The 16,488-nt window shown below is 38.1% G+C and overlaps 1 protein-coding gene across 4 annotated transcripts in view; it reads left to right on the forward strand.

The window, feature by feature from the left end:
* Positions 1 to 15,711, forward strand: part of CTNNA2 (catenin alpha 2) — a gene marked incomplete at its 5' end in the record, with an annotated part of 1,045,541 nt that extends 1,029,830 nt beyond the window's left edge. For all 4 annotated transcript variants that reach the window (XM_081253620.1, XM_081253621.1, XM_081253622.1 and 1 more), the window contains one exon: positions 15,361 to 15,711. In XM_081253620.1, the coding sequence (XP_081109746.1) occupies positions 15,361 to 15,648 (288 nt within the window). In that variant the 3' untranslated portion in view covers positions 15,649 to 15,711. The remainder of the gene's footprint in view (positions 1 to 15,360) is intronic.
* Between the last annotated feature and the right edge of the window lie 777 nt (positions 15,712 to 16,488).

Here is a 16,488-nt window from a genome sequence, read left to right on the forward strand (position 1 = left end):
AATCCATCACCCAATTGACTAAACACTGGGGATGTATATACCCAATCTTACTGTGGCTTATGTGGTGCTAGCCTTTCTAGAGAACATGACAATAAAGGGCCAGGAAGTACTTGTTCATAAATAGCAAAAAGTCTAGTTCTGAGACAAGACTTTCACATGCACACAAAGTCTTTGAAGACAAAGCAGCAAATAAGTAACTAATTATTTCATGCTAGCAAGAAATGTAACAGGAGTTGAGCTGCAATCACCAAGGGTAGCTCCATGGATGCTCATATTACAAGAATGGTTTATCTTTATTTTTTGGCTGACTTTTATTTCTTTTAGGAATGCACTCCACAGTCAGTTTTTGGGTCCCCAAGATCAGGCTCCTCTGTTACATTTATTTTTGAGAATCATATTTCCTGATCATTCTCCAAAAAAGGGGAAAAAATAGATTGTAACTAGACCACCTCACTCATATTTCAGCCCTAGTCATCCCCACTGTCAGGTGGAAAAAGAAAGCTTACCTCATTTTGGAAGTACCTTGTTCTTGTCTTGTTAAGGCTTATGGTACACTCACCCTGGTCATCTATTGGAATACCCTTCCCTGTGCAGACTTTCTTGAGTGTGAGTTACCCAGGTGGTCCAATAAATTATGATGAAGACTCTAAAAGGACTCACCCAAGGTACCCAGACCCTATGTAATAATCTTTTATAGTGACATACTCATTTAAAATTTAAAAAATTTGCTTTTAAAACTGGCAAAAATATATTGGTATTAATAACCCCATTTTACAGTTGAAGAAGCAGAACCTGAGAGGTTACAAGAGTACCCCAAACTTTCCTAGTCAGCAACTAGCACAGCCAAGATTAGAGCCAATTTCTCTTTGTGCTGTTGTGCTTTGTGCATTTGAAGGATGTTGCTTGTCCCTGTCCCCCTTAGACTAGTAGCTGAACAAAAATACAGGATATAGTATCAGCCAGGTAGTATAAATGATGGTAACAACTAAGATATGTTGTGTTCTTAAAAACTATGTCAGCCTTACATCATATCATGGTGCCCATTGTGTGGCTGAGTAAAAGGCTTTATTGTAGAAATTTAGAATAAAAAAGTTTTTTTCATAAACTTTGTGTAAATAGCAAGTGATATATGTGATGGCTAGTGGGAAGGAGAATTAGATGTTGTATTTGATCAAGTTTTCTTTGAAAATGTAAGTGACTTTTTAGTGGCTGGCAAGAAAACGAGTAAGTAGAAGATGAAGTCCTTACTATGTGCCTATTTCATATCTCATGTGAATCGTGATTGCAGGACTAGAAGTTGTTGTGACCTTTTATTCCTTTATGACTTAAGGAAATCCACTTCATTACTACTTGGTCATATGATTCACATTTATGAATAGTTAAAAGCCACCATAATTCATACTGAGCTCCAGATAAATGGAACCAATAGCCAGGAATAGAGAGTTCAGGGCAGGAAAACACTAAGGTGGATTTGCCTGGTCAAAGAAGATTGCATGTAATGTGTCACATGGGTAAATTGAAGCTGAGTTCTACCAGATATGAGTTTGTGAACCCAAGTTCACGAAGAACTTATTCTTTTCTATTTCCTTTTATGTAAAGAACAAATTATGGTATCTATCTTATACATCTTAGAGATCATTTATTAAGACCCCAGAACTATACCTAGCAAACACAGTTCAGTGCTTCACAGATGCTGGTACTGTTAATGAGAGAGATGATCCTTAAAGAAAGCCCAGTATTTTATACACAGAAAGTAATAAACACAAATAATTGAATTATGGATGTTTTCTGAGCAAAGGATGATACTGAAGCTATACCACTGAGGGCACAGTGAGAGGAAGAGTTCATAAGATTTGTATTGTAGCTAGATAACATTTACTTTGTATATTATGTCCCTAAATCCCACTGTCCTACTAATGTGTTGTCTTTGGGTACTCTTCCATGGAAGAATAAACAGATTGATGGCATGGGGAGTTGGGTACTAGACTAGACATTGTGCCCTACCTTTCCGTCTTTGGACAAGCTTTGTCGTCTCTTACTTCTTCATCCGTAAAGTTGCAATTATTCAACAACATTCAGCAAATATTTATGGAAGACCCATATGCTAGACACTGTTTTAGGTGTTTGGGATATAGCTGGGGGTGAGGGACAATAAAACCATGAAGAAAATATTTGTTAGATGGCGACGAGTGTATGAAGAAATATTAAACTGGAAAGAGGAGGAGTTAAGGGTGGGAATTGAGTTGCAATTTGAAGAGAAGTTTTCACTGAGATACTGATATTTGATTAAATATCTGATGGAGTTTAGTGACCAAGCTTTACAGGTATCTGGGGGAAGAGCGTTCTAGGCAGAAGAAAAAAGTATAAAGGCACTGAAGGGTGGGCATGACTGGTCTGTCTGAGCAATAACCAAGAGAGCAATGTTATTTATTTATTTATTTATTTGTTTGTTTGTTTTTGGCTGTGTTGGGTCTTCGTTGCTGTGTGGGGGCTTTCTCTAGTTGCGGCAAGAGGGGCTACTCTTCGTTGCAGTGTGCGGTCTTCTCATTGTGGTGGCTTCCCTTGTTGTGAAGCATGGGCTCTAGGCATGTGGACTTCAGTAGTTGTGGCACGTGAGCTCAGTAATTGTGGCTCATGGGCTCTAGAGCACAGGCTCAGTATTTGTGACACATGAGCTTTGTTGCTCCATGGCATGTGGGATCTTCCTGGATCAGGGCTCAAACCCATGTCCCCTGCATTGGCAGGTGGATTCTTAACCACTGCACCAGCAGGGAAGCCCCCAAGAGACCAATATTTAGTAGTGGAGTGAACAACAGAGAAATCAGAACTATTGGTAACCAGATTTTATGACCTTGAAGGCCACTGTGATTGTTTTGGATTTTACTCAGATTGAGATGGGGCACCATTGGACGATGTTGAGAAGAAAAGCAATATTATTTGAGTTTATGTAACAGGATTATTCTGGCCCCTGTTAAAGGGAGGAAAGAGTGAGGAGAAAGGGAACTAGTTAGAGGAAGATATTATGTGATGAAACTGGTAGTGAGTTTACATGTCACAGTGAGAAAAGTAGTGGCCAGGAAAAAAAGAAAAGTATTTGGAGAGTATTATTCTATGTCTACTCAAAGAATGTTTCAAAGTAGACAGAAAAATGTATTTCAATCGTGAAAAGCCATGCGTCAACTGCTCAAATTTAAAAATAATTTAATTAAAATTACTGGCTTTTGGAGCTTCCCTGTTGGTGCAGTTGTTGAGAGTCCACCTGCCTATGCAGGGGACACATGCCCTGGTCCGGGAAGATCCCACAGGCCATGGAGTGGCTAGGCCTATGAGCCATGGACACTGAGCCTGCACATCCGGAGCCTGTGCTCTGCAACGGGAGAGACAACAACAGTGAGAGGCCCACGTACCACAAAAAAAAAAAAAAAAAGGAGTTGAAATTTTAGGTAGATGTAGTGAATTATTTTATATAGTTACATATGTGTCTAAGATTTCACATCAGTTTTCTGCATTATATTTAAGAGGTTATTCTTTATGAATTATACAAGGAGAACAATATGCTAATGAGGGAGAAACAATATTAATATACCCCTGTTAATCAAAGCATAGCTCTTGGGGGGAGGGTTCGAAGGCCCATAGTAGATATGGTAAATGGGTTTAATCTTGATTGCTCACTCTCAACAATTGCTAGTGATACACTGCGGTGTGTTTTGAGAAGAATTCTGAGATCTTGTCTAGGATCAATAGAACAAAGGGCTCTTATTGACTGGATGTGCCTGATAAAGGTACCAATGAAGAAATGGTAGCAAGTATGTCACACATCAACGATCCTTGCCTTCACTAAAAGAGACGTTTCTAGAAGAGGCTTGGAGCATTGACAAGTATGGCTTATTTAAAGGTTAACCATTCTGTTTTTGTTTTGTTTTGTTTGTTTGTTTGTTTCTTTTGCACCTAACTTACTTCTTAGTACCTCCTGGCCTTTCCAGACTGTAGCCTAGGCAATGTCCTCTCTTTATAGTTTGACTTTTAATTATCCTGGATTTTTTGGTTAGTCTATTTTCAAGACCTGGCCTTTGCTAATTTATTTGGTTAATAAATATGAGAAAAATATAACCAAAGGCAACAAGATTGGTATGCTTATGTTTTGGGAAGCTGGGTGGATGAAACTTTCAAGCACCCCCAAAGAATATGTAGATACAACACTGTGAGTCTATTGGTGGGTTAAGATAACTAGATAAGCTGATCTCAGTTAAAGACAGCAGGTGTTAGGTCCAATGGGCTAAAAATTTAAAATAGCCCATTTTATAGAACAATAGATTTAAGACTTTAGGAAACAAATCTAAGAAAGCCAACTGTATTTTGATAGAGTTGAAGCATAGGGCTTGGGATGTTGATCTTCAGTGTTTGATGCACAGAAAAGTGAACTGTGTTTAAGGTAGCTTAGGACACTCTCAGCTGGGTTCTGACAACAATATAAGAGTTGAATGAATTAGGCTGTTGAACTTCCCAGGTAACATTATTATGCTTTTCAATAAGAAATATCTAGAAATAATATCTTAACCAAACCAAAGAGTATGAATTTTTTTTTTGGAAGAGCCTGAATTTTTGAAATGCTAGACCCTATACGTAGTTGGATAAAATATTTTATACTCTTTCTTTTGATGACTCTCAAATAAGATCTTTAAACATTACTTTCCAAGACCAGATTGGCTTCCCTCCATCTCCTACTAGAGCCATCTTGAATTTTCAACTATCAAGTCTTTCTCCAACCCCTATATGCCCTAAATGTTCTTAGATATTTTGGATGCCATACATAAATCCCCCATGTGTTCTTATACTGACTCTTGAGCCCTCCATTCCTCCATCTAAAAGATTCAGTAGTGCTGCAAAAGATACAACCTACGGTGCTTTTCTATTCTCCTTGTGAACTTCTCCATGCCTTTATCACTACAAAATTAAAACTGTAATAATCAGGCATTGAGAACAAGCCACGGTGGCAGTAGCTTCAGTAAGAAGAAGGTTAGAGAGAGTCCAAAGTGCTGGATTGGGTGGATGGAGGGGTGTGGAGAAACCTTGAAAGGAGAAAGTAGAGGAAGAGGAGGTGGAAATGGAAAATATGATTTTAAAAAGACGCTTTTTGGACGCAAATGGTGATTTAAGGAAAACTGGATCACAGTAATAATAAAAGCATGATTTGCTAAGGGCCTCCATGTGCCAGGCATTCAGCTTCAAGGGTATTATCTCATTTAACATTTAATAATCCTAGAAAGTGCTTTTTTTTCACTTTTACTTTAGAGAAAGGTAAGATAAAGAGTTTCAGGTAGAGCTAGGTTAAGTAGCTCTCCGAAGATCATATAGCCAGTGATTAGTCCCATCAGGTTTGAACTCAGGTTTTGAGTCCAAAGTCCAAAATCCAAGCTTTTCTTCACTGTAAGAGAGGAAAAGATAGAACAGGATTGAGTAACAGGGAGAGTTGGAAGTGGAGCATGAAATGTAAGAATGCATTGCCAGAGGGGAGAGAATGTACAGGACTTGGAAGAATGGGGTGGAAAGAGGGTACTAGAATCCTGAGGAGGGGTAGCAAACAATCCTTGGGGAAGGGGTCTCTTCTGCTGCTCTTTACTCTCTTCATCCAGGACTCAGGTAGCAACAGAGGCTTTGACCAGCTCTTTCCACACACCTGATGAGGAGAGAGTTATGGACTGGATGGGAGTTTAGATTCCCCAACATATGAATAATGCCACATGATACAACTGTTAGTGATTGAATGTGGAGAGGAGTGAATGGATGGAGAAGAATAATCCAAGCTTCCAGATTATGCTCCCTTCCCAGGCACAACCCTCCATCAACCAGCACCCAAACTTGTGGTCCTTGACTCTTTGGATCTATTCTTCACTTAGTAGTTGCACGTCGCATTCTGGAGCCTAGGAACCATTTTGTAAGGTGTTAAATGGCCTTTATCACTTATCAAAAAATATACCATGACCATGCAAAGTTCAGCATTTCTGAGAGTACTGGGCCCATTGGTGGCTCTTTGATTCATTTTGTGAAGACATATTTCTCTTGGATTCTTGGGCAGTGGCTTGTCTTAAATTGCCTCCCAGTAATGGTAGTGCAGAATAGTGTGGGAGAATGAGGGAAATAAAGGGATCAAACGTGGTGATCTTCTGCTAGCTGACTGCCTCATAGGGAAGGCAAAAAGGAGCTTTAACCCTTTGAAGGTCTGAGCCTTGGTTGGTGAAGACACACTGATTCTCATGATCAGAGATGACAAAATCAGCAATCAATGCATGGAATATATATGTGACATAAAGGTATTCCTGCACAGGAATATCTCACAGTTTGTAATATATATATATATATATATATATATATATATATCTCCATCCATTGGCACATCTCCTCTTGTTGGATTTATTTCCTATGTTTCTGTTGTTATGTGAAAACAACCCAGAGAAATCCTCTGGGCCAGGAGATCCTGATGTGTAGGAAAAGAAACAGTATGGGAAGGCAGAAATATAGAAAAGGGAGGTGGGGACTGCCTGGAGGAATAGAGATGCCTGTTCATAACTTTCCAAGGGGTAACACATCCAAATACTCCCATTTCTCCTTAGGATTCCAAGGTTAGAAAAATGACTTGTTTGGGGGTGAGCAAAAACTGTTCTGCCTTAAATAGTGAGAAAAAAATGGCTCTAAGCCATATTTAGGAAATTTGTTGACTGTAATTAAGCCTTCATGGGAATCCCCAAGGTTTACTTACCTATAATTGAAAAAATGCAAATGAAGACAGTTAATCAGTGGACTGGCTGACTAAGAAGTACTACCTACCTCAATGAATTAGAAAGGAAAACACAAATATGTCCAGTTGAGAAAGTTACCTGAAAACCAATTGGTAAATTTCTCAGCAACACTGGAGCTTTTTTTTTTTTAGCCTGGCTGAGATTGCAGTGCTTGTCTGCTAAGGCCTTTGCCAACTTCATCTCGAGCCGTTACAGACATATTTCCCAACAACTGACCTTCAGCCTTGGGAGAGAACCAGCTGCTTCCCTGGCAGCACTCAGGGAATCCCTGCAGAAAAATAACAGACCTTTTCTCCTCCTTTCTGCTGTGATTGAGCCACTACTTAAAGTTGAAAAACATTTACTTTTCAAGATCCTGTAAGCAAATGGGAACACCCTTGGGATTAAGCCAACTCTTCAGGAGTTAGCCTACAGTATTCTTGCTCTCAGTTATCAAGGATTAATACACGTTCTAATATTAATAGATTTAATGCAGGGGTTTTTTTGTTTTAATGATCATCACAGCCATACCTGTGATGGTCATTTTCACTTCAGACATCATACTTGTTAGTATATTCAGCTAATTTTTACCTTCTGATTTAAAATCATCCCCCAAATGCTTTGTACTTCTGTTCTTACTTATGTCTTCAGCTTAATGATTTCATTAATTAACAACTCATACTGTGGTGTCAGTACAAATTCAAAATTTGTCCCTTAAAGTTAACTATGGGAAAAAAGATTAAATGCTGCATCATTTAAATAAAAAAATACTTGTTCGGGGTCTGATTGGTAGTAACAGAAGCAGGAAGTATTAAACAATTTAAATATAGAAGTAAAGATACAGTAGAGGATGTATCTGTGTTATAAACTATATCAAGTTGTTTTTGACAATTTTTTCAAAATATGACCTCTTGGAGGAGGGAGGTAAAGAAATTTCGTTTCTCATGCCACTGAGAATATTCTCAGGGAGCAAGGTATTGTGATTGATTAGTAATGCCTGCCATGGACACCATAGGGGTGAGTGCAAATTGCTACCTTATGTTCACCACTGTCACTGTCTTAACAAGAAGGAATTCAGCTTTGTTAATTTATTTCATTGTTGATGTTTGATGAGGAAGAGTGTGTGGACTAGGACACTGAAATGAAGGTTTACCACACAGAAATAATCTTTTTTGTAAGCATGTAAACATCCATGAAGTGGGGAAAGATGTGATTAGGCTGAACCTTTTCACCATATCTTTGTTTGCTTCAGTTATTTATTACCCTGGACTTGCTAGCATTTTATAAAAGTGTTATTGATATAGACTCTGGGAAAAGTAGGGAGATATTTCAAGGTATTTCAAATGTATCACAGTTTCTAAGGGGATCAAATATATCTACAAAGCCTCATGGATTTTTCAAACATGAAATGCTCTTCTTGGCAGATAATAGGTTGCAATGCTGTGGGTTTCTAACTTCCCATTCATTAACAGCAAAACTGACTTGTAGGAAAGTCTTTTTTTTGTTTTTGTTTTTCCTGCAGGTAATTTGTAACTCCTTTTGGAGAGATAACTGTTTAAATATAAATAAATGGCCAGCTCCAGTAGAGAGATTCCAGTTTTCTCAGGGTATTTACTTTCAATTTATTATAAATTCTTCCAGCACAAATTCCTCCCCTCAAAACACGACCCCGGCCCTGAATATGTATAGTGTAGGCCCATTAAAATATTTCTTATTCTTATATGGTAAACACTAAGTTAGTCCCATTAAAAGATCTTGCACATGGTTAAAATGGACTCTACCCATTTTAGCATTCTCAAAGTCATTAGCACTATCAGTTATTATTTGAGAAAATTAGAATAAAAGAGCCTAGGCCCAAATGGGACTAGGTTTCCTCTCCCAGGCACTTCTAAGCTTTTCAAGGTAATCATTCCTTGGCTTTTATATTTCAAAATCACCTTCAAAATGATTTGGTTTATTTTATTCAATTTAGTTTAGCCAGTAGTCCAATGACATTTACATTATTTTTAACGCAAGGACGGATTGCTTTGTACTTGGGATTTGCATAAACTACCATTTATGGTTCATTATTTTGTGGTAATAGATAATCAGCTTTTTGGAAACAGATTCATTTCCAGGTTATATTTCTATCTCTACATGCATATTTTAAATGGATTAATGTGGAGCACAGTGAAATCCTAATTCTCTTCTCTAATTATATTCCTGGCCCTCACAAATTAACATCCTAAAATGTTCACTGTGTCATATGTGGTTAATCCAATGCATTTCTCTCCACCTCTTTCAGATTACTTTGCACTTTTGACAATGGTATGTTTTTTTTTTTTCCTTTGGGGTGGGGGTGTTTTTTTAAAGCCAGTTGTTAAATCTAAACTGCATTTGCTTTATTGCTGTTTGGCCCCAGGAGGATCACCATTATTATCAAGGGTGAAGAATTGCTAATTACCTAACAGAATCGAAAGTAGCCTTGGCTGTCAAGGGGATAGTTAAGATATTTCTTGATGATGTTATGTCTTAGATTATTAAAAGACTATTGATTTTGATCTTGAAAGTATAATGCAGATAAAAATTTTAGTAGATTTATTGGACTTTTTGACCTGTGGGAAGAATATGGATTTAATATTTCATTCCAATTGATTAGCTCTCTCTGTAGAAACACTAAATAAGAAATGTGAAGGGAAGAAAAAATCAGATAGAAATTGACATAAATTATATACTTACTGTATGTAGAACTGGGAAGACCAATATAAACAAAATGTGGTTTCTTACATCTTGCTCCCTGAATTTCACTCCCAGAATTTCAACTCTTCCTTTGATAACTCACTCTACCTATGTGTAGCACACACACACACCTCACTCAGTATGTCCAAAGTTAAACTCAACAGTTCAGCACTTCAGCTTCCCTCTTATTTCTATCACCTGGGTGAATACATCCATATATACCAAATTGTACTAGCTAGGAACTTCAGAATTGTCCTTCTTCAGCACTCTTAACCATCCAGGCATGAACAACGTTCTATTTAATCCATTAGAAAAGTAGTAGAAAAATAGAGGGATAGACTGTAGGGTAGAGCATAAATGACAATTTGGTATTTCAAGAAATGCAGTTGCACTTTCATTTGAAAGTGTGATTTGAGTCACGCAGTCACATTTCTGTCAAATTCTGTTTCTATTGAAACTGAACACCTCTTGCAGTATAATCCCCATGTTAATGAAATAGCATGAAACATAATGATATGGTGTTTCAGAAATCTTCAGATGATCCTGTAAATTTTGAGTCATTGTAAGCACTTTTCACAATTCATAAGGAATTAAGCAGCACAAATATCAATTAATGGAGGAATCACATTTCAGGAAGTCTTCCCTCTAGTATTTCTCTCTACTTCAAAACGCAAAATGAGGAAAGTGTAGGGAAAGAGAAATCTGTCTATTAGAAGTTAAGTGGGGTTAAGAAGAAGAGAGTGGTAATAGAGACAGAAAAAGAGCCAGAAAAACCCTATAGACTTGGCTGTAGAACAGCTCTCCCGCCCTTATTTGCTTTTCATGGACTGTAATAGAACAAGATGTGAGGAAACATCTGTTGCCTTTTTAAAATAGTACTTTGATATTTTAAAAAGAATAGTGACAGAATTAGGAGAAGCCTAATTTCCGTGGTTAGGGACAGCAGACACCTATGGAATGGAATAGAGAGAATTTGTCTAGTACAGCTTGATAAATTTGGGGGCTATGGATTCGTCTGCCATGCTCGACTCTGGGCAGCATCATAGAGCAATTGTTAGAGCATGGGCTCTGGATTTAGGCTTCCTGGGTTTAAATCTTGGCTTTCCCACTTAACTGAACATAATAGTATTCCCTGTCTGAGGGGTGAATGTGAGATTGAATGAGAGAAAGGAAACTTGAGAAGTTAGTCCAGAGACTGGCTCATGGTAACATTTGCTAAATGTAGGCTATTATTATTATTATTTTCTTAATTAAGTAACCACTTCTCTTAGACTTGATATAAGAATTTAATGGGCTGCCTTATAGGAATAGAAAGGCCCTTGAGCAGGAGAATATACAAGTCTCTTTCTGTGGATAAGTCTAGTCAGTGTATATGCAAGCCAGCTTGAGGAATGGCTGGCTACAGCCCACCTTTGGGACTTATTTAAGCTAGCAAGACCAGCCCAGATTAAGGCTTAGAACACTAACCAGAGTAGCTGAGCCCCACCTGACGGTACAACCAGTCATTACTGTTGTATATTGAATGTAGTTCAGAGTAACAGAGCAAGTACAAGAAAAATCTGCAGGGATCAGATCCCAGGAACTGCTGTCATCAAGGTGCATCCAAGCCAGGAGACCAGTCAAAAGGCCAGGACGGATTGCTGGGCAGTAGCACAGCCCAAGCCAGGAGGTTTAGTTAGAAAGAATTCAGGCTCTGAGGATGAGACTAAAAATCACAGACCAGGTGAGATGGACGCTCTCACTAGACTTAGTCATGATGTTTATAGGATGCCCAGACAGAGTTAATAATTGAGATCGGTTCATTTTGAATGATAGTTAGTCACTGAAAAACAGGACCCCAGAGATTAAATTATGCTTCAGAGAAGTAATACAATGTAGTGGTTCAGATGTTGGTATTTGTAGAGAGAGAGTACATGTTTTAATTCCTACTTTGCCAGTTACTACAGGGACAAGTTATCCTACCTCTCTAAACTTTCCTTTTCTCATCTTTAAAATGGGGATAACAGTTTCAACTATAAGGATTTTTAAAACTTGAGTCATGCAGATTAATTAAAAGGACCAAGGCAATGCCAAGCACCTAGTAAGTGCTCAAGTAATGTTGGGTATTAATATTATTAGAATTTCATTAACACGTCTTGTTTGAAAATGCCCTAGTTACAGTATACACCACAAAATAGAATACAATTATGTGAAACAAGTTTTCTCAAAACTTCCATTTAAACATCTTCTTTCCATGTAGCTTTACTCATTTTAATGTATTTTCTTTAGGAAGTGAATTTTTAGCAAGATGTGCCGCTTGGAAACCAGGTCTCAGTGCTATTTTGGACAAGTATAAAGGAGACCCATTTTTAAGTAAAACAAATTATGATTGTGCTGAAAATGATCTAAATCATTACAGTGGGTATAGGGCAAATGGTAAAATTTATCCCTGGGGAATTCAAATTTTAAGAAGAAGTCAAATTTTGTATTAATTTTAGATTGGCCTTATTGCCTTGGAGTATATTTATTCAGGCTTAGCTGGCCCTCACCTCCTCGCTTTGCCTCACCATGAATTCAGTACCTGCCCCACCAGGTGGCTTGAACAAAAATCATTGACTTTATAATTTAGAGTTGTCTCACTGTCAACCAATGTGTTAGGTTTATTCATAGGATTTCTGTGTCAGGCTGGGAGAGCAAAGGGGTTCTGAAGAAGAAACAGGCTATCATATTTTTGCAGCAGAATTAGAAACCATCTATCTGAAAATGGAATCTGTGGTAAAAATCTCCAAATTATTTGTAATTATTATCTTTGGATCCACTCAGTTCTCCCAACTCAATTATCCCAAGATTTGCTTTTTGGGGGACAATTTAAAATACAATAGACATATCTTGCCCTAATCTACTTCTGCTAATTCTGTTGCCCCAAAGCAAATCAACAGAACCGTCCCTGATATAATATCATTCTACTCTCTCTTTATCTATAGCACACAACAGAAGTAACTAACTTTATGACCGAATTTTACTCTTTTTTGAAACCTTATAGAATTTTACAGGGAACTGTCGATTGGCCAAGGAGTATGGTATCTATCTAGCTCCTAAAGAAACTATGACTGATCTAATCGTCCCAGCATTTTGCTATCTTATCTCTTTTCTTCATTATTTGTACTTCTGCCTGGGGGTATAATTGGAAAGATGAAAAAGTGAGATTCAGTTGGATAATTAGCTGTGATGTTACCAAACTTGTGGATGGTGGAAGTCCTGAAATCATTGGTTGAAATAAGCCTTGAGAGAGTCTTTGAGTGTCATTAATCCAGTGGTTCTTAACCTTTGGCATGAATCAGAATCCCCTGGATTGCCAGGTTTTTGATTCAGAAATGTGGGGATTGGCCTGAGAGAGTGCATTTCTAACAGGTTCCCAGGTGATGTGGTGCTGCTGATTCAGAGACTGTACTTAGAGAATCACTGGAACAATCTGTGCCTGGCTTCCTTTCTATTAACATGAATAATCTAGAATTTGCTTTTCCTTAGCTAACTTTAGAAACTTATGCTGTAAAAGTAAACATTATGGGTTAAACAGTTATTTTTGTATATGGACACTTTATACAGTGTAATAGAATTGGTAACATAAGTAGTTACTCTATCCAATTGGTTGATTTAATTTGCAAAGCAATCAATTATATATTCGTTGAGTCATGGCTCTAATCCACAAATCTCAGCTTCTCTATATTATTGTAGCGTCAATGTAATACTGGCTTTTAATCTTGTGTGTGTGTGTGTGTGCCTGTGTGTGTGGTGAAGGATCAGTTTTATGGTATTGCAAGAAATTCATACGTAGAAATCTTCTTCCATTGTTTTCTCAAATAATCTGATTTTATGAGCTTTTTTGTGATAGAAGAATTGAGTTTATTTCTCATAGAATTTTTAAACTCAGAATAATGTTTATTTAGCTTTAATAAAGGATGTGGAACAGATAACAGCCAGAACAACATAATAGAGTCTTTAGATATAACTTCTTTTTTTTTTTTAACATCTGTATTGGAGTAGAATTGCTTTACAATGGTGTGTTAGTTTCTGCTTTATAACAAGTGAATCAGCTATACATATACATGTACCCCCAAATCCCCTCCCTCTTGCATCTCCCTCCCTCCCACCCTTCCTATCCCACCCCTCTAGGTGCTCACAAAACACCGAGCTGATCTCCCTGTGCTATGCGGCTTCTTCCTACTAGCTATCTATTTTACATGTGGTAGTGTATATATGTCCACGCCACTCTCTCACTTCATCCTAGCTTATCCTTCCCCCTCCCCGTGTCCTCAAGTCCATTCTCTATGTCTGCGTCTTTATTCCTGTCTTGCCCCTAGGTTTAGATATAACTTCTGATGTCCCCAGTCACTGCTTGGACCTTGCTTTGGTCACAAGAAATGACAAGTTAAGTGAAATCAGGTCACATGACATAGTGGAGTCACTGTGTTTGGGGTCACTGGGCATAAACACTGTTAATTACTTCATACCCAGAAGGTTGGATGCCTAGTTCCTATTCTCTAATATAGCTACACCGATTACAAGTTATACAATGAGCAATCTCAGCAACTTGGAGCGCATTACTTAGGGACATTCTTGGATCCCTCATTTAACTGCAATGGATACATTTCCTTAGTTGATATTACAGGTTTAATGAACAGACTACATTCAGGCTTCCCTGAGGCTGGAGTAATATTTGCAGTCCAGCTGTTAATTCTTTCCTTTCACTAGGTGACGTGTAGAATCCTGGCTGAAAGGGGGTCTGAGAAATGCAGTTTTGAACTTTTCCAGCTTTTGTGGCCCAGGAGTTTGAAACAGTTATTGGACAGTCTAGTATACAGTTCATAGCACACTGCCTAACTGGTTAAAAGCAGAAAAGAGGTAACTTGAAAAATACCTGGCCTTAGAGTCTGGAGATGAACTTCTACACCTACTCTGTTCTAAGTTGTGACTGGTCTTAGCAATTTTAAAGCCATTCTACCCAGTAGGGTAGCAGTATGGTACAGTAGTACAGTCTTTAAGGACCCCATCACTTAAGCTGTATAAACCTGTGAAAATTGCTGGACCTCTGCATGCACCAGATCTCTCACCATATAATGGCAATGACAGTAATACCTACGTCACAGAGTTGTTGTGAGAGTTAAGTGGGGAAACAAAGTTCTTAAAATAACATTTGACACATCGTAAGAAATCAATATTTCATTAGCACATGGATAAGGGGGTCTCATTGAATGTTCTTTGACCTATGCAAGCCTGACACAACTGTTGATATTTTATATGAGGTACATTTAAGACCTGGGAATAGTCAGATACTGCAGCACAATAAACACCTAAGTAAAAAGTCAGTGCACCCATGGACGCATCCCTCTGCTTAGCTGCCTGCAACCTATCAATCCTGAGTTCAAGATGGAGAAATAGTCTACAAATAGATACTTCCACTGGGAGAGCCATAAAAGCCCTTATAACGTTTTATTCTTTAGTGCCTGCCAAATGCTTTTCAAATAATTGTCATTATTACCAATCAGCCTAATGCAATAATGTGAGATGTTCCACTTAGGAAAACTTTTGTTATGTTGGAATTCTTACATGCCAAAAGGAGGGTTTTGTCTTTCGAGGTACTGGGATTTTAGAAAACTGCATATCGTCGAGTATCCTCTATTTTTTCTTTTTATTTTGGGATTAGGGCTAGAAGACAGGTGACTGCTTTGTAAACTATTCTCCTTATCATGTAACAATCTGCTCCTTTTTTGACAATACTGTATACTTGCACAAACACGATATTGTTTTAACTGAGAAATTGCACCTCCATCTTCTGAATGTTGTGCCTTGGCTAACCCAAGTATCTTTCATTCTTCTTCCACTCCAGCTGGACAGTGCCACATCGCTCATTCAGGCAGCTAAAAATCTGATGAATGCTGTTGTCCTCACGGTGAAAGCATCTTATGTGGCCTCAACAAAATATCAGAAGGTATATGGGACAGCAGCTGTCAACTCACCTGTTGTGTCTTGGAAGATGAAGGCTCCAGAGAAGAAGCCCCTTGTGAAGAGAGAAAAGCCTGAAGAATTCCAGACGCGAGTTAGACGAGGTTCACAGAAGAAACACATTTCGCCTGTACAGGCTCTAAGTGAATTCAAAGCAATGGATTCCTTCTAGGACGATAGGCTTTAACAAGAAAGCTTTTTCTTTCTTTTTCTTTTCTATTCTTTTCTTTTTAATTCCATTTTTGTATGTATACCTGCTGACTCATATGCCTCTGGCATGGGGAAATAAGGGAGCAGTGTCTGTTTGCATGTAAGATGAGATGTGATCAATACTGCTGATCCATCTGTAGCCCAGGGAGGGGACAGGAAGTTCCTGTCCCAAGGTGGCACAGAGCTGTCCTTTGAAACATTCTAGTAAAATTGGGCAAAGAGTTCACATTGCAATGTTTACGGGAGTGGGAGGGATGGGGAAAATAAACTTAACTCTACAAAAGCAAACTCTAATGCATGCAAGAATCATTAAGTTGGCAGGTATATTAATAAGTGAAAAACCTGGAAGTGTAATGGTAGAACATAAAGCTTGTATTGCTTCTGTTTCATTGCAAAAATGTACTAGCCAATACGCTTAAGTGTGTGGCCCACAAATTGAGCAATTTAACGTTGACATCATATCAATGATATTATGTGGAGTTTTTACTAAGGGGAAACTAACTCGTCCAGCCTAAAATGTTTCTTTTAATCTGTATTCTGTTCTTTTTCTCCTAGTCGTGCCATTACTAGTGCTCATGTTATCAATTTCCCCTTTTACTGAAAACATAAAAATTTATTTAAACCAATTATAATCCTTCTGGGGGCACTGGAAGCACAATGTGGTGATCATCTTGCTTTTACTTTTTTAAAAATTTGAACTATGATTTTGCTAGAAATAGGAGGCCCAGTGATGGAATATTAGAGGAATGGAAACTGGCAGTGTGTGAAGATTTAGAGGCAAATACATAGGTGTAGCTTGGAG

The sequence above is a fragment of the Mesoplodon bidens genome, assembly GCF_964165515.1.
Source record: "Mesoplodon bidens genome assembly, chromosome: 14".
Lineage (NCBI taxonomy): Eukaryota > Metazoa > Chordata > Mammalia > Artiodactyla > Ziphiidae > Mesoplodon > Mesoplodon bidens.